General features: G+C 35.3%; 1 protein-coding gene across 1 annotated transcript in view; it reads left to right on the plus strand.

Annotated features, from left to right (window-relative positions):
* Positions 1-19,621, plus strand: part of galnt18b (UDP-N-acetyl-alpha-D-galactosamine:polypeptide N-acetylgalactosaminyltransferase 18b) — an 86,632-nt gene that overhangs the window by 56,867 nt on the left and 10,144 nt on the right. Inside the window, exons 7-9 of the mRNA XM_044096508.1 lie at positions 11,453-11,638; positions 16,056-16,193; positions 18,961-19,056. Coding sequence (XP_043952443.1) covers positions 11,453-11,638; positions 16,056-16,193; positions 18,961-19,056 — 420 coding nt within the window. The remainder of the gene's footprint in view (positions 1-11,452; positions 11,639-16,055; positions 16,194-18,960; positions 19,057-19,621) is intronic.

Consider the following 19,621-nt stretch of genomic DNA (forward strand, 5'->3'; position numbering starts at 1 on the left):
TGATGATAGCTTCCTGCTGCAGTAGCCTGAAATAGAGTCCTGGTAAATGTAATCGGTGTCCAGGATGAATAACACCACAGTGTTTCAATTACAACATAAATCTGAAATGTCGCTTTGAGTTCTGCCTGTCTGTATATGTTGAAATTGTTCTTTGAAAGCCGAATGTAATCATACCTCAAACCAAACATGCAAGTTTATCTGAGGTGGTCCTGCAACATAGTCTGTAGAGAATACGTCTAAAATTACCTCAGTGCCTTGAAACAAAACTATAATTAAAGAAATTTCCCCAAACACTCGTGAATCCTGACTATTGCACTTTTGAAGACAACCTGGGACAATGCATCAAAACAAGAGAAAGCAAATCTCCCTCTGAGTTTTTCTTGAAAAATGAGGACCATTGAGGGCTATGAACAACTATTAGCAGGCTTTATGCACATTACTTATGGAAATGGAAAAAAAGTACTATAACTGTCATCATAATGATTTTATACTGAAGGTTTCTGATGAAACCTCATCAATCAATAAGTATTAACTCTAAATCAAGGATGTTCCAAAAATTGTAGTAAATAATATATTGTTCTTACAAAAACCATCATCACAGACAGAGCTTGGTCAGTGTTAATAATAATAAGCCTCACTTTACCACAGCAATCTCCACTTATGTCTAATAAAAGAGATGAATAGAGTATGACTGTATTTGTTAACTCAGACCTAACAGCTACAGTATCTTAAATATAATTACTATCACTGAAAATCAATTTCAAGTAAACAATCTGGGCATTTTTACCTTTCTCTGCATTGATGTTTTGACTTTCTCCTTTGAATACAGAAAGAAGGCTTTAGGTTATCATTAAAGGTGAATAACTAAGTGTTAGACCACAGACTGAGGCTATAATTGTAGAACAGCACAGATGGAGTTTCATGACCCCTGGACTGCAGAAAATCCATCGTCTCCCACTATGTAATCTCAGACCAACAGCTCAATCAATAAGAAAGTCTTTTGTCTAACAGGTGATGTGAATAGTGATGGGACTCTGGTACAAAATGAAAACTATCATGAGGTGCCTCCTGCTGGTAATATACTATTCAAATATAATTCAGTACTGGGAAATAACAATAGTTCACAGTAGATGGCAAGATACAAATTTTTATGGTTTCCTTATTACCTATGTGACATTTTAAAATGTTAATTTTTGCTGCAATATTGACATGCAATCTACCTTTTAACAAGCAGCAGTCTACTTGAATTTGAACTCACATAACTGACTTTTCCATAGGCTGTAATACTTTCTATATTATTGAATTTATTTATGAAACCAAGAGATATAAAAAGCCACAACTCTTATAGCGTTTCTAATTTAATTTGTTTTTCAAAGAGCTGTTGGGATTGTTTCATAGAAAATGACATAAAATATACCCAGAAATTCAAAAGGGGGTAGATAACACTTATCATTTTTAGGGAACCTTTTTTTATTTGCACAGTTGTAGTTTAATTAATCCACAGCAATATCAATGTTGTTTTTAGTGCTAAAGGTCTCTGTAGCAGCATTTCCTACAGAATTCATCAAAGACTGGCTACAAATCAAAATATTGTTTGCTGATGAGATTGTCCACCTGATGTTTGTCAATCACTTTGTATAATTGGTCATTTTATTTTTACTACAATACATAATACTCCCTCTCAAACATCTAACACAGCTGAAACATTTACAGATGGCACATTTAAAAACTGTTTGGGTGTGTTTTTTTTTGTTTCATCGATTCATTTATTTTCCGGCTCAAAACTCTGATGTGCAGCTGTCATTGAAGAAACGCTTAAAGAGGTTTTACTTTCTTAAATTATAGGCAAGCGTCAGTTTAGTGCTTCTCTGAATTCTTTGAAGCCCCCGATGGTTTGTCACTGGATAATAATGTAAAAAGAAGACAGGCTAGTAAAATGTGTGAAACTTTTCACTTTAAAGGATTCCTGTCTATAACACTGAGTAAAGATTTAAACACAAATGGGAATTTTCTGCCGCTTCTATTTAGCAAAACTGAGCAAGACGTGATTTCAGTTTGAAGGTTTTTCATTTAGGAAGATGCACCTTACCAAGTGTCTCCTGGGATTTTCCCAGCACAGATACTCAGAGATATCCACAATATCTGAATATGAATTGAGTAATTTCCCTCCGGAGTTTAAATCCCTCTACACAAATCATGACAGGATGTTTTAGTCTGATCTAGACCACCTTTGTTTTGAATACCTTTATGAAGGTTTTCTGGGGCATTTAATTATCAGTCACCCTGTGTTTGAACACTAAAAGAGGTTGCTGGAAAATAATTAACACATCCCAAATAACTATGTCAAATAAACCAATCAACAACATTTTTCCAAAGTACTCTAAAATGTGGATAGATAGGATGTGCTGTGGTGGCGCAGGGGTTAAGCACAACCCACATAAGGAGGCCTTAGTCCTCGACACGGCCGTCACAGGTTCGATTCCCGGCCTGGCGACCTTTGCCGCATGTCTTCCCACTTCTCTCATTACCCACTTTCCTGTCAATTAACTATCAAATAAAGGCCACTAGAGCAAATAAAACCTTTAAAAAAAATGTGGATAGATAAATGCAATATTTACAGATCTATTCATAATTTAACAATTCTGTGTGAATTTTCTCTCAGCTGTCCATATGGAATACTGCAGCCTTGTCTTCCACAATTTACATTTGTTTATTTATTCATTTGTTCTTCATTATTTATTTATTTATTGGCATTCAAAATCAAGAAGAAAAAAAACAAACATGCAGAGATGGATAGGCTTTTAAAATAAGATCCATATTCTGTAACAGCCTAATTCGGTTCCGTGCATCAGTCTCTCTGCTGCAGTTTTCCCCTCCTGCCTTTCACACAGCAGCAGCCTTTCTAAGTACACTTACACATTGAGTTTTCAAGACACTTGGCAGCATCTTACCACACAACCCCTGTGAATTTAGACTGTACTTTCTCCCCATGTCATCCAAGAAGTGTCCGTACCATCTGCTGCAGGCCTCTGAAGTTACTTTTCTGTGACTTTAGCTGCATGAAATGCTGGAGAAGCTCTTTTGGGATTTATTGGTGCATATTAACTTGAATTTAATATGAGCTACTAAAAACCTTAACATTATAAATTCTTTATTTTCTTTCTAGTGTCTATTGCTCTGCTGCTTTATAGTTTGAGATGTAATAGTGAAGAGGAGTTCTAAGTATTTCAAAAGATTTAGACCAGAATCGAATTTGAGATTTTTGTTGTGTTTTTCTTTACTTTGATATATCAAAGGCAACAACTTCAGCTTTCAGTAAGAAACCCAGTGAATGCTAGAAACCATTAAAACTAGAAATGTACAAACAGTGACAAATTCTGACATGGCAAATATTTTAATGTACTTTTCAAATAAATATGTAAATAGATACTTCACTTGGAATTGTATTACCATTATTACATAAATAAGACTCTAGAAACTAAGGACAGCCTCTACAGAGGAGATGCTTGGTTAATGTGTGCTGTAAGTGGATTTTAAAAACTTTAAGCCATTTAAAGTTTGGGTAATCTTTATGTTAATTAAAGACCCAAGTGACCAAGAGGGATGATAACCTACATTCCCTCTACCTTTATTGAAACTTGAGAATCACTCATAATTTTCTCATTAGTGTCTTCATTTATTAGATAAAGGTTTTACATTATTAACAAATCAGTCTTTGGAAAATGGAACCCGAGTCCTTTTACGTAGAATGTTGTTTTTTTTTAATACTTATATATCCTGAAATTCTGATAATGGCTAATCAGGTATACAGAACAATTTACAAAATATCCAGCAGATATTTTGAAGTCTTGACATAATCAAGTAATTACATTCTTTTACAAAAACAATAAATTCTGAGGACAAGTGATGACAGAAGTGTGCCATAGTGGGTTGGCTGCCATCGAGATTTTTTGCTGCACTTTAAAGTAAGATTAGATTTGATTTCAAAGTAATTCATGATTGCATAGAGAAAAACTTGACAGTGTAACTTCACAAATTTCTTTAAATTGTCAATATATTCTCACTGTCACACAGGAGACCGTCACTGTGAGATGAAAATAATGGTTGTGGGGTTTTAGCAGAATAGCTCCTCCTGTCCCCCGCCAGGAAGATGCCACAGCTGAACAGAATGCCAAGCCAGATGTAGCTTTTATGAAGAGAAAACAAAAAGGAAAACATAAAATAAATGGTTGAGCAGAGTGAGGAACAGTCAGTTTTGTCCACCAACATCCTAAATCAACATAACTACAATAGTCAGGATGACATAAGCCACAGTGTATTTTTAACCTTGTCTTAACTATATGACTACTACTTCTCTGTGTCGCGATCCTGACTTATTACTACTTTTGTTTTCCTTTATGTTTCTGTTTTATCATTTTATTGTTTATCTGCTGTCTTGACATTTTAGGGTTAGGGGTTATGCTTAGTTTTTTTGTGTGTGTTAATGTAACCCAAAAGTTCTTCTACTTTTAGGAACTGTAGGAATGACAATCTGAGAAGCAAATGCTCAGACTGCTCTCTGTGTTTTCTTCTCCCTATGGTTTAGGGTAATATTATTTAGCATGTGGTTTATGGTCAGGTGAGAAACGATTCTCCAGCTTTCTTGAAATGCAATAAAATCCTCATTCTTATGTTTCAAGTAGCTTTTATTTCCTGTTAGCATTTCTGAACAAAGCTAAACAAAACTGTTGTTCCCAATGAAAGGCTTTGTGAAATTTCATCATAGATCATGGCACAGAAATACATGCATGGCATACATAATATTTTCCTATTGACTTTAACAAAATTGCTGGAAATAGCTGGAAAAGACATTAAATTTCCCTTCAGATAATGAAAATCATGATTTTTATCTGGTTCAGATAAACGAAGGTGTAGTCAGACTGGGGCAGTGTTGGCTGCCTGCACTGCTTTGAGTTGTGCATCAGGGAGCAAATTATTATTTAGTGTTTTGACATTAGCTTTGATATTAAATATTTTACTACTGGGGAACTTTAAAGTCAAATGAATTAAGAAATATTAGGATGTTTTCACAAGATATTTAGTTTTCTCGGGGGGCAGAAAAGGATTTGCTGAAAGACGACGCAGAAAAAAAAAAAAGGAGTCCAACACTTCTAAGAATGGTTGTAAGCAGCATCATGGAGAAGCATTGCTGTGATGACATCCTGAAGAGGGAAAGACAGAGAGGGTTGAAGCTTCTTAAAGACGGAGGCTAGTTTCAAGGCTTATGGCTATAATTCGAAGTCAAATTTCCTCTAGAGAATTTTTATGCTATATATTTACTTGATCGTGGTATAAAACGGTGCTATGCGCTTGGAAAATACATAGTGCAATCCTTTAAATGTGAGACCAGTGCTTCATAATGGATCTCTTCTTTAAAAACAATGTTTTTCCCTGAATTCATACTGAATCTGTCCAATTTTTGACAGATTTAATATAAAACAATTTACAGATCAGAAATCCATGCTACTTGCTTGATGAGTTTGAGAAGGATTCAAAATAAAAAGCATATTTGAATAGGATAGATACAACAACCTGTAAGTGGTATAATTCCGACTAATCATTTCTAACACAAATATTCACATTTGCACACATTCTCGGCTTATTTATTTTATGCAAGGGAAACACTTTTCCTGCAGTCATTCACCATGTGCATATCAGAGGGTACAACTGTTTTTGCAACATACATGGTTAGTCCCTTTGATTGAGTATATATAGTGTGTGTGTATATATGACTATTATTCATTGTTTTGTGGTGAGGTTTTTATGTTTTTCAGGAAAATTGTGACAAAGCTCTACATAGATAAGGAAAAATAAAAAGAATAGGGTTTATTAAGTGTTGCATAGAAGTTTCTACTATTTTGTGCCATTTAACAAATTCTCACTTGGGATTCACTATAGAACCAGAAAGAAAAACCTTGAGCATTAGCTTCATTCACAAATCCTTCACTGGAGGTTTCTGGGCAATCAGGTTCTATATGTGCAGACATGGTTTGACTACTTTTAAATAAAGTATTAGGCATAATTTTAGAGGAGTATCTCTTTATTTATCTGTTCATATTTTGTATCATCTAGGGTATAAGTGTCCAATTCTCAAAAGTCTTGTGCTGTTTGCACCAAGCAGGCTGTTCTCCAGAATGTTCATAATTCATGAGTGTAAATAGCAAGTCTTAATAAAGCAACCTGCACTGCTAACTTTACATGGATGTCACAGAGTAGATAGTTAACCCTTTCTACTGATGCCTGAGTTGTTGCACAGTATTTCACACAACTTCAAATTGTTAAAACGTTGCATAAATGTTTCAGCACAAACCTTATAGTTATAGTACATGCTAATAGATAGTGTGTGACCTCCAGAATAATTTCAAATAATCAAACTAACACTGAATACGAACATGTGCTGAGCACAGTTTTTGGTTTGGGGGAGAAGGAAAGACCCTATCCTGTGGAAAGAGCATGGAGTGAGTGCAATACTAAGCAATGATAGTCAAGAAAAAAAAGTGGTTTGACAACTTACAGATTAGCACAGCTCATATTCCTGGAAACTACATGCAATAATTGAAAAATCTGGTACATGTTTATTTAAAGTTAACACCCTTTGAATGAACCATCGCTCTGCTTCACAGACATTCACATTGGAATATTGGAAAATATTTTATTTTATGCTTGTTGAATTTTTATTTGTTGGTGCAGAAAATGCTGGGAAAAAGCAAGAACTGCGTTTCAGCAATAAGAATGCAGATGTTCTCTATGTATCATGCTGCTTAGTCAAATCTGTTTAGCACACCATGCTGTTCCTTTCACAGAATGACTTAGATCGGTTTGATTAACACAATCTCCCACCTCACACTTTCCAGTGATTCAGTCAGTGATTTACAACATAGAGTTTATGACACACTGTCTCTTACTCTGTTGCTCAACAGATAAGATTGTTGCTTTGGGGCTTCAGATTGGTAACCGATCCCAGAGACGGCCCCTGGGGAAGCGAGGGGTATTTCGGGATCATGTCTTGTAATTCAAACCTTGTTACTCCTTTTAACAAAGGAAACAAATCCAGCACTTTGCATTCTGTGTGCTGACTGTTGTCTTTTTCTTTTCTCCTCTCTGGTGTAGGACGGTGTAGGATAAACAGACTTTAAAAAGTACGAATTAGGGATTTGTGATCTGGTCTTTGACCAGAGATTTCTCAGCCTAGGACTATATGTAACTGATCAGGATTGATAATGCGCTCATAATTGCTTGTAATATCACACATCTAAGTTGTCTTTCCAGTTTTTAGAAGAACCATTAAGCTTCATCCCCCTGGAACATTAAGCTTACTGCAAGAAAATGTTTTTCATTCTTTCTAGCTTTTCTGCCCATTTTACTTGTGGCTGAATGCTAATTTACATTAGCTGAAAAAAGATGACCCTCTTAGTATTGGGAGAGCAGACACCAAGCACCAAAAATTAGCAAAAATTGGAGCCAACAGTCAATGTAGGTGAATCAGCTCCACCTGGTTTTGCTTCTTTCTTTGTTAAATTCTGATGAGAGTAGTGATAAAATTCTCCCACTAATGCTAATGGTGATATGACATTAGATATGGGACAAATTCTCTAACAAAAAGCTTGTAAAAAATGTTTTCCCCAAATACATTTGGGAAAAACATTTTTTTTAAGGGGGTGGGAGAGAATGGCTTGAAGATGGAACAGAAGGTGTGGTGTCTCTCCATGTTTAATGTACATGTGTACAAAGAAGTGCTTTTGCTCCTGTGATTGAGATTGGTTCATTGCGGTGGAGCCAGAGAGACTCAGAGGACGGACCTAACTCCTAATGAAACAAAACAGACTCAAACATCCGCTGGAGGAGGGAAAGCGGTGGTTTCATTGAACACAGTGTGGCTGAAATATGCTTCCATCCCTAAATGACATGAAGCAAGTGTTTGTAATTGTGTTTAAAGTCTTGTCGGCTATTTGACAGCATGGAAATTGAGAAAATTGTCACACTGAAGACTGCGTATGGGCAAAGTGTCCTATAATTGTTTTGGTGCAGCATTGTTTTTCGCTCACTAGCACATAGGAAAATAGATTGCATGAGTCAAGATGCAAATTAGATGGTGGGTTTGATTGTTCAGATGCAACTGTTGGGCATGGTGATATAAGGCTGCTGTGCTTTGACTGCAGCCAGTGGACATTATGACAGACTCAGATTTGCTGTCTTGACAGCAATGCTTTATTATTGTAATGAATTTAGGGAACAAACACTGAAGGCAGTTCACGGATATCCGTCAAGCAAAAGCTCTTAGGCAGACATAAGATGTGATTCAGAACAATAAAAGGACCATTTTTGCACCATTGCATTAAAGATACAAATTAACTTTTGATAAATGGAGAAATACTTCAGAAAACTAGGCAAAAGTTTAACCCTTTCAAGCAATTTGATCTTTTGATCTTTTTTCAAATCGAATATTTTTGGACCTCTGGTATCTCAGTGTAATATTCATCAGCCAGTAAACTATTTAGATATAGCTTTTGAACTGAACGTCTCAAACGTGTTCTTATGCAACGTTAAGAAATCTGTTGCTGATTCCTACTAGTGGCAGTACCAATAAATCTGACTTTCATAGGTTTAAAATATGTCTTTTCCAATGTTTTCTGATTTATTAAGACGGCATCCATGTCATTCACTCCAGATTTTACTTTTTACTTTCAGTTTTGAAAAAAAAATTATTAATGTTGTTGTCAATCTTGTGACCCTAAAGCTACAGTCGTATAGCCATGTATAAACTGTAACCTGAGAAAAAATAATGCATTGCATAAATACCCTTCTAGACAGCACTGCATTTTTCCATCTGAATCATTAATAGAACAAAAAATAAGTTGCAAAGGAGAAATATACGACAGACCGCCTCCTCCTCCAGTATTAGATCAGACTGTTCTGTATCCCTTTTTATATTCTGCCCTTATTTACTTGGACATCAGCACAATCTCCTGTGTTGCATGAACATCAAGAAATGTGTTTTCTTCATTCAAAACAAATATAATTAAAATATCTGTAAAAACAGATACACTGTACCCTTCTTTTATGAATACTATATTTGGTTCTACCACTGGTTTATACCTAGAACCGCTCAGAAAACTGAAAAAAAAACAAAACTTTTCTAATAATTTGACTTTTAGTTATTCTTATTTATTTCAAGAAGGTATGAAAAATACAGTAACACTAATATTAGCTAAAAGTATTATTTTGTCATTGCTGGTAGATATTACTACTGTAATCCAACAGATACAAGTACACACATAAATACACATTGATCAGCTTGGTAGTCTGAAAAGTAATCTCGCTCACTTCACCGGCTTTCATGACTATTTTCACTCTTGAAAGGCTTTCCAGTGTCTCATGAATAATCCCCAAATCAAACCAACAGTTTACCTCACATGTGATGTTTCCTTTTTGTCTCTGATGACGCTGATTTCCACTAAATGCTGTTTGTTAAGAAATCTGTTGCTGATTCCTACTAGTGGCAGTACCAATAAATCTGACTTTCATAGGTTTAAAATATGTCTTTTCCAATGTTTTCTGATTTATTAAGACGGCATCCATGTCATTCACTCCAGATTTTCCTTTTTACTTTCAGTTTTGAAAAAAAAATTATTAATGTTGTTGTCAATCTTGTGACCCTAAAGCTACAGTCGTATAGCCATGTATAAACTATAACCTGAGAAAAAATAATGCATTGCATAAATACCCTTCTAGACAGCACTGCATTTTTCCATCTGAATCATTAATAGAACAAAAAATAAGTTGCAAAGGAGAAATATACGACAGACCGCCTCCTCCTCCAGTATTAGATCAGACTGTTCTGTATCCCTTTTTATATTCCGCCCTTATTTACTTGGACATCAGCACAATCTCCTGTGTCAAGAAATGTGTTTTCTTCATTCAAAACAGATATAGCTCAGAAAACTGAAAACTGAAAAAAAAAACAAAAAAAAACTTCTAATAATTTGACTTTTAGTTATTCTTATTTATTTCAAGAAGGTATGAAAAATACAGTAACACTAATATTAGCTAAAAGTATTATTTTGTCATTGCTGGTAGATATTACTACTGTAATCCAACAGATACAAGTACACACATAAATACACATTGATCAGCTTGGTAGTCTGAAAAGTAATCTCGCTCACTTCACCGGCTTTCATGACTATTTTCACTCTTGAAAGGCTTTCCAGTGTCTCATGAATAATCCCCAAATCAAACCAACAGTTTACCTCACATGTGATGTTTCCTTTTTGTCTCTGATGACGCTGATTTCCACTAAATGCTGTTTGTTACTTTGTTTTGGATGGTAATGAGAGGAAGGAATTTGCTGCATACAGAAAAGTCTCAGTGATGATATTAACAGTATTCATCCAAAACATAGGAGGTCGCGTTGGGGAAGTGTTGAGCTCAGCACAACACAAGTGATTTCTGAGTACCCTTTACCATCTCTACAAGTAAAATCATCCTTGATGAACCCGGATAGAGCTGTTCAAAGGGGTTAGCACGTCTTCATAGCTTTTTGTGAACTGTTTTAAGTGACCATTTAGATTCTTTATATTCTAATCAAGAGCTTTGTGATCCTCCTAATTAATGATCTGACTTGGCTCCCTCTAAGTTTTAGTATTTATATATTGAAGAAGGATTTTTTAAAATGTTTTTTAGAAAGGGATTAAATGCATTTGACTGGGATGCTGAAGTATGTAACAATGTAATAAAAAGCAAAAGAATGCAATTATTTTAAGTGGGTTTTCGTAAAGAGATAACCAACCAAACTGTTGTCTGATTGCATATTAATTGAAAGTGCTTGGAGCATTTATCACACTGGGAATGCATAATAATATGCATATTAATTCACATAATATGCAAAAAAAGAAAAAAAAACTTCTTAAAATCTTATTGGAAGAAATGTTAGTTGAAGACTAACATTTCTTTACACCCATGTGTGTAAAGTTGTAGAGATTTCTTCCCTGTTTTCCCTGAACATCCCAGAGAGATTTATTATGTAAAGAGTTAGTGGTATTGGCTTTTCCTCGTCTGCTTTGGGATTATTTACATTCTCCAGCACAACGCGTCCCTCTTCACAGGCAGGGCCATGGCGGGTGTCTGAGGTGATGAAGGGCAGCTGCTTGTCAACCAGTGCGTGCTTTAAGCAGTCCAGGCATGCTTCCACTGTTGACACTGAGTGGCATACTGAGTTATAGGACATCCCTAAACTGCATTTACATCAAAGCAACAATCAGGATTTGATTCCCAATTTCTACAAACAACAGTAAATCTAAAACTTTCTTGCATAAACTTAAGACATCTTAGTGATTTTCTGTTTTTGTTAGTGTTAAATAAAAACATCCTGAAGTTTCCTACGCTGACTTGTCTTTATATGGTCTTTTTATACCAGGTGTGGCAGTGTGGTGGCAGTGTGGAGGTCCTGCCCTGTGCTCGTATAGCCCACATTGAACGTGCTCATAAGCCGTACACAGAGGATCTGACGTCTCACGTTCGGCGAAACGCCCTCAGGGTAGCCGAGGTCTGGATGGATGAGTTCAAAAGTCATGTCTACATGGCTTGGAATGTCCCCATTGAGGTGAGTAATTGTGTTAATCTGGTTTTCATTTTTCATTTTGTTGATATTTCAGCATGTGAGCTGTGGTCCCTACAGATTGTTGAGTGCCTCAGGAACATGGAGCCTTCTGCAAGAAAATATTTTACACTGTTTTCATTCCCATTATTTATGACTAAAAGTCATATTTGAATTGTAAATCGAGAAAAGTTGCAAACTAAAAAAGATTGTAAATTACTAAAATGATGTCCATCTTTGCATCAGAACTGTGGATGTTTGTGTCGCCTATTAAATCCTAAGAAAGAAGAGATATTGAACAGAAAGGATGAAAACAAAATAGTAGCTGCAGCTCAATCTGGGTGAATTTTGCCAGCTAAAATTGGACGTGAGTAGCAATAAAATGATTTTACTCTAATGCGACATCTTGTTGGTTGGGGAGGTGGGATTCAACCTGCAGCCGTCAATATTTATTACTGGGGGAGTAAATAGTCATTCTCTAAATCCACAAATAATTGTGAATTACTTCAAATTTTATTGGAATTTGAAATTTAACAAAATGAGATTACCAATTAATGGAAATATTTAGGCTCAGTCTTATTTAAAAACTTTTATATATGGCCTTGCAAGGTTGCATTGTACAGCATTCAGATAAGTGCAACCTCACAAGGTTGTGTAACATAAACATTTTGAGATTATCATGAGGATAAGAATGTGATGAACCTAATATTTTACAAGACTGTCTTGAATTATCTGCAGGCAGAAAGTGTGTACTTTCTACAAATAAAATATGTAAGTGGAATATATGCCAAGTAACAGTTTGTTTCTTACTGAAAAGCTCTGACATCGGTATGTGCAAAGCTATCTGCACTTCCAAGTGATTAAATATGAGGAAATCTAGAAGGATTTTGTTTAAAAATTTTGTAAATGAGTATAAATTATTTGGTTCCAGTGCATTTTGTTCTGAAGAACTAAAGAGGAAAGAAAACGTTTGACCTTAGGTACAGGATGTTTAGATAAAATGTGCTCCATCTGGCTCTTCAATAAGATAACGCATAATGCATTTTCTGTTTTGAAATACAACAGTTTTCTGTTTTGTTAGTTGATCCTATTTATCTGGATGTACTACTTGAAAAGAAGCAATGATTTTTCTTGTTTAAATTTGTTAACTAGTTTTTATCACAGGATTATTTTCCGCAATTATATTGTTTAAAGGATATGATATGAAATGACTTTTCTAAACAAAACACCACAGATTCTATCATGTCATTATTTACTAAACAAAGATGTATAAGATTCTCTTTGCCACTGTAGGATTTATCTCTTTAAAAACTGCAGGATACCTTATTTCCTGTCTTATTATGAGATGTTCCTGGTGCAGAAAACACACAAAGTAATTAAATCTACCATGATGTGAAGCTTAAGATTAAAGATAGCCTTTAATATCATTCTAAAACCCCACAGACAGAACTATCATTTCCCCAAGGGAATAAATGCAAAGCAGGGGTAATGTGGCAGAATACCAGTAAAGACAAAACATGGATTACATCAGTTTATTTTATTAAACCACCAAATTCAGTTAGAAATTTTATCTTCTGTGAAAACCAGAAGCAACAACCCTGAATGTGTTAGATTTTGCATTCATCACATGTCCTTTGTGAGCCATCTGTTATGACGTTTCACAGTTTTTATGGGCAGCATAATTATCCAGCGCATGCATGCATTTTATTCAAATTTCAAATCTAAACTGGCTAAAAGGATTGAAAAGTCAAATGCGTCAACAAATTGTGCAGATAGGCTGCACAGTGTGAGCTGTAATGTCATAAAACAAACGTCATTGAATGGTTTTGTCACAGCTGTCGTTTAGTTTGTAAGCTATTGATATTTTTTTGGATTTTATGTTTCTGAAACCTTAAACAATTAGTCTTGGCTTTAAGAAATAGACCTGCTTGTATCAATACACTGAGTAAAATACCAAAAACAGCTCAATGAAACTGGAGCAATTAGTTACAAACTCTTTTCTGCTGCCACATCCTTTGAGGGTCACAGGTTGAGAGCTGTCATCCAATCTCAGATGTTTTCTTAAAAAAGGCCCCTGATGCCTCTTAAAGACCCTCTTGTCACTTCCAGAATGCTCTGAATTAGATTCATGCTTCAGAATAACTAGATTCTTAATATGCAATGAAATGTTCTAAACAATAAAGACATCTATGCTGGAGGCTGATAATAAAACACAGACAGATCATCAAGGGAAGGAAACTGGATTAAAGCTGTGACTTGGTTAAAAACTAATTCATATTATTCCAAAAACTAAAGTTAATTTAATAAAACCAAGTTATTCCTGATTTAATTTAATCATATAAAGTTCTTTAATTTAGTGAATATCTAAGATTGTATATGGAAATACCAATCCATATTTAAAAACAAATGCTTGTTATCCCAGCATTAGTTATGCTCCACATCTTGATATTTATTTATTTATTGTGTTCTTAGAATATATAGGTAGTGGGTTTTTTTTTTTATATTATCTTAAGCTGGATTTAGTCATAAAAAAAATTCTCCCAATGTTTTGAATTTCGCATGCCCTCAAGGGGAAGTAAAATGTTTCCTGGCTGAGTCTATTTCCTCTTCCTAATTTGTTTGATTATGTAAATCTAATTTATAAATAAACGAATTGAACATCTGCAGGCAATTCATTCAGTCAATAACGAGGCATTTAACAGAGGCTCCACTCAAAAGGCTTAAATTTTAGCCCCGGTCCCATACGGTCCCATGAACTAACTACACACAAAAATCATCTGTGTTAATTGAGAGCACAAATATACTCAGTGTTCATCTCAAGTTTGCACCCATCTGAGGTCCCATTTGAACAGCTCAGAGCATCAGAAAGCTTTGTCAGCAACATTTACACCCACTTTAGTTTGACTCAACACAGAACAACAATTGATTGCACAATGAAAAATGGATCCCTTAATAAGAAGGAGAAGGAATAGAAACTACAGCTAAATCCAATTTCAACTTAAGGTACATGGCAATTATATGCTAAGCCTAATTAAAACATACTCATTCCAATTAAAGAGCCTTGAAAGAGTCCTCAATTGTTATTTTCAGTCAGGAGTAGGTCATTTCTGGAGGATGAGCAAAATACCAAAGTTACTTTGACATAGCGCCTACTTCTCACATAAAAATTTCAAAGGACATTGGAGCATCTCCATTACGGTCTGTCCCTCACAAGGGCCGTTAACATGGACAGGATTGTGGTCGGACAGTGAGTGTGCAGGAGCCATGGTCAATGCTCCAATGATATTGTTTGCAACGACACTCGGCAACAGAGAACCTCAAAGTTGCTCTTTTTGATGGACTCAAATAAAACCAGATTTTTTTTTTGGGGGGCGGGGGGGTTAATGAAAATAGAATAAAAACAGACTGAAACCCTTAAGATTAGTTGATTATTGTGTTATACATACACATCTATATACTGTGGCATTTTATTTTTATTTTCTTAAACAGGCAACCTTTTGAATTTAGTTAATGCTGTCAAAAGATGTACATCTATATCCACATTTGTGGAAATAAAGAATAAAATGCAGGTCACACTGTAACTAATATGCAGTTACGGTGTTTTACACCGATAAGTGCAAAACTGTAACTCCTGACAAAACTGACCAGAGCTGCACAGTTTCTTACTTCTTTATTTCATGCAAATTCTTCTGAGAGATGTGATGCTTGACATCAAGTGCATCCTGCTCCAGAGGTTGACACATATGATCCTGGTGTTGTTCACAATCAAACTCATAATTACGGTCCTCCATACTGGACATGCTCACCAATCTATTTGGTGGTTTAGATGCTGTTTGTAGTTTGCAGTGGCATAAATCATGGGCCAAGCAAGGAATCAAGGAAGAGGGTCATATTGTTTTTCCTAATTGCTTTACAGACATAAAATTAACTAAGCACATCTCCAGCCTTCCATAAATCATTAAACAAAAATAACACGCACTCAGAAAAAATTTAGCTCAAACAAGACTCTTGAATGTGTTTCACGTTCAGAACTGTCCGTTTTCTCTTTGTTTTTCTGTGACGATGAAAGTGTGAGCTAACCGGAAAGAAATGCTGCAAAGTAAGAGGTAATTTTGCCTCTAAAGTTATATGAAGGGATCTAAATTCACCCAAAGCAAATGTACTCACTTACTTTCATGGTGTTACGATAAGACTGGGCCAGGGGTGGGGGATTGTTTGACTCAGCAGTTGGTTAATAGATTGTTTCATGTCGGTAAAGGAAAAAAAACTTAAATTAATTTAAGAAACACAAACGTAGTTAGTGGAAAACACCTCTTACTGATATGTTACATGATTTGCCTCTTGGCAAACCTTTTGAACTTTTTTGTTTTGTCTGTACATGCATATCCATGTCTTTGTGTATGAATGTTTTCTTTGAATCCAGGACTCAGGGATTGATATTGGAAACATCTCAGAGAGAAAAGCATTGAGGAAGAGACTGCAGTGCAAAACTTTCCGCTGGTACCTGGTCAACATCTACCCTGAGATGAGGATGTACAGCGACACCATCGCATATGGAGTTGTAAGCTTTCCTTTCCTTCACAGCTTTAATCCAGTGTCTAAAATAAACCAGAACATGCCTATAGCTATGCCCAAGCAAATCCTTTAAATCCACCATGCTACTTTGATGATGCATAAATTTACTGCACATTTTACATTGCTTTGCTTGCTTGTTTTGATTAGATTTCTTTGTTCTTTGCATTGATGAAAAGATAAATTAACCAAATCTAGCTTTATATGTGAAATGTATTCCCTTGAAGGGCTTCGTATTTCTGTCAATTTGACAGAAATACTGACAGCCAGCAGGACAAGCTGGCTGCGCTTCTATTTGCCCATTTCTAGTTGTTCTCAAATAGCTTTATTTCCACAGTCCTCCCACCTTGCATCAATACAACGCATCCTAACACAGACTGGCATACAAACAGCACTGTAAAAGCAGAGATTTTTTTCTGTCCTTTGGATATTTTTGTATATTTTACAAACTGACATGCAGTGGACTTACCGTACGCAGAGAGAGAATAAACTGGTGTCTTTAGAATAATTTGTTCAGTTGAGTTTACTTCATTATTCTACATTTGTCACAGGCGTTTGATGGTCTGTAGTCGGTCAGGACGGCTTTAGCATTTGTTACGTGCTGCTGAATGTTGACCTCATTTAATGCAAGAGAGAACAGGTTTTTTTTGTTGTTTTTTTTTTACTATAATCCATGATGACATTTTGTTATTTAAGATTTCCGCAGAACTAAACTGAAATAATTCTGTCATGCTAACCTGTCTTGTGATATTAATTGGAAGTGATTTTTATTTTTTTTTTCTATTTGTCGAGCATTGTTTTTCTCTTGGATTTTTTGCAGCTTTAAATGAAGCATTATAAACATAAAATGAAACAGAAGTACCAGTTTAAGGAAACATTCTCCTCTTAAATGTTACCTTATTCTAGGTTATTATGACCATGCAAGCAGTTTTAGGTAAATTGTTAGTTTGGTTAATGTGGATAAATAGATATTATAAAATTATTAAAGTATTTTACATTTATATGTTCAGAAAGTGTATAATGAAATTATTCCTTGAAAATAAGAGTGATTAATTATTAGTTATGCCCAGAACAGAATTTATCTAGAACAACCATAGCAGTTACTTTAACCTTCTCTGGTCATAATGTTTTGTGGGGTTTTATTAACCTGACATGTAATCATGCGTCTCCAGGTTTCAGTTACCCCGACTCTCCATCCTTGTCCCAGGAAGGTGAATGTATGTAGTTGTCATTTTGACTCAAACATGTTTTTGTTTTTTGCATTGACGATGTCAGAGCAGTTAAGTTAAATCTGAAGGATTGTTTTAAACCTCCATTATCACCAGGCATCATTCAAACCTTTCATTGAAATACAGCATTCATTACAGGAGGCCAAATGGGTTTTAAATGTGGCTATGCATTCACAGCTGTCAATCAGTTCTGTTTGTTTGCTGTTTTTTCCCTTGCATTCAAAATGTCTGGTCTTGTGTTGTTTACCTAGCAGTGAAGGTAGCTGTGGGTTTGCTGATTATCGGATAGAAGTATTTATCTCCAGTGCAAGCTGGGAGCTGAAATCATTCCCAGATGTGTTTTTATTATCGCCTGTGTTTGCCTATTTTTCTCTCCTCTAAAACCGTTATCCCTGGAGCTTCCCACTGTGCACTTTCTACCTTGCAATCAGGGAGACCTTTGTCATGACGAGCATGAATAATTTTCCTTTGGGCCTGGAAAGACTTGAGTCATGTTCACGAAGCGTATCTCATCTGATTTGCATTTTTATAACGCAAAATTGACTTTAAGCAGATTCTGAATGTGTTTCTCATTTTAGATGTTCTTACCCACTCCAGCTTCTTCTGTACTTTTGAATTTTTATTCAATTTTTATATTATATGAATCACAGCAAAGGTGGGCGGAATGAACAGCTTTCTTTGCCTCTGTGGTTGCAAAATTTCTACATTCTTGGAAACATTTTCATTACTAAAATGAACTGCTGAAAACTTAATGATCCCTCCAAATCAGATGGGGAATAATGCATTGATAATTTACAAAGTAAATCCCACCCAGGATCTGAAGTAACATGTTACAAACTCTTTTTTTTTTTCATTTCTCCCAGACCCCATGGTATAATAAATTTTCTTGGTCTACCCTTCTTTCTCTGTTTATATTTTTCATTTATGTGATTTGTTGATAGAATTATGGATGACAACGTAATAAATAATTATATTGCGACTTTTCAGACTTATTTAACTAAACAGATGGACTGGGGCCTGTTTGTTTTAGAATCATCTAAAACACATCTGCTTTTCAACAAATGGTTATGAGGATGATCTCTTATTTACACAGGATTTTAAGGCAACCCTTACTGGGGTCAGTAAGAGTTGATTTTTTTATTTATTTTTTTGTTTTTGTTTTTTTCAAAGACTACTATAATCTCAATAAGTTTTATAATAAAGTAACAAGTGATTTGCTGCCTGAAACGAGTATTTTCTTAGTTATTTCATTTCCATTTTGTACTGTGTCCTATTGGATAGCTTTATTTGCTGCCAGACTGTTGATTCAGGTGACAAATAAGCAGTTTGCTGGAGAGGGGTGGATTTATGAAGTAAACATCTATTTATCCTTTTCACCCAGTATGTAGAGCAAAAAATTAGACAGTGCGTCAGAAGTGGATGTATTACTTGTTACAATATTTGTTACAGGTATCTGGTCAAACAGTGTCACAGTTTTATACCTCTGTAAAGCAATGTTCTTTTTTATGTATGCTTTGTTTTTGTCAGCTGAGAAACTCTCTGAAGAACGATCTGTGTCTGGACCAGGGACCCGACAATGACAACGTCCCCATCCTGTATCTGTGTCATGGGATGACACCACAGGTTAGAGCCCTCCCTTTATATTCTTTTCTTTCTCTCTGTTCTTCTGTGATATACATTTAGTTTTTTCGTCTGCCTTCATCAGTAGACAATCAAGAAAAAAAAACCTTCTATGCTTTTCAGTAACATTTAACCAAATATCATAATCAGCTTCTCAGGACTTTCTGAATGGAAATAGCATTTTTTTTTTCCAAGAAAACTCACTATAAACTTGATTAAAAAAGTGTTATTGTGTTGTTTTCAGTTTTCTGTCAGAAGATGTGATTTTAGTAGAGCGTTATAAGAGAGTAATAACATTTAGACTAAATTTCAGCCCCATTGTTTTGGAGATCATAACAACTTGTTTATAAGAGGCGGGTTTTTTCTCAGTTCTCATTACTCGGTGTCCTAAAATCTCTGAACCGCTTGTTCAGGATATATTTCAGCTAAATAACCAGGAGTTTAAGTGTTAGCAAAGCATGATAATCATTTATTTTCTCCTGCCTCTTCCAGCTCATATTGATTGTTCCATCCCATTACATCTGAACAGATTGCTTTCAGACATTGTTAAACTTTCCTAGAGACAGAG

Source organism: Gambusia affinis, linkage group LG02, assembly GCF_019740435.1.
Source record: "Gambusia affinis linkage group LG02, SWU_Gaff_1.0, whole genome shotgun sequence".
Classification (NCBI taxonomy): domain Eukaryota; kingdom Metazoa; phylum Chordata; class Actinopteri; order Cyprinodontiformes; family Poeciliidae; genus Gambusia; species Gambusia affinis.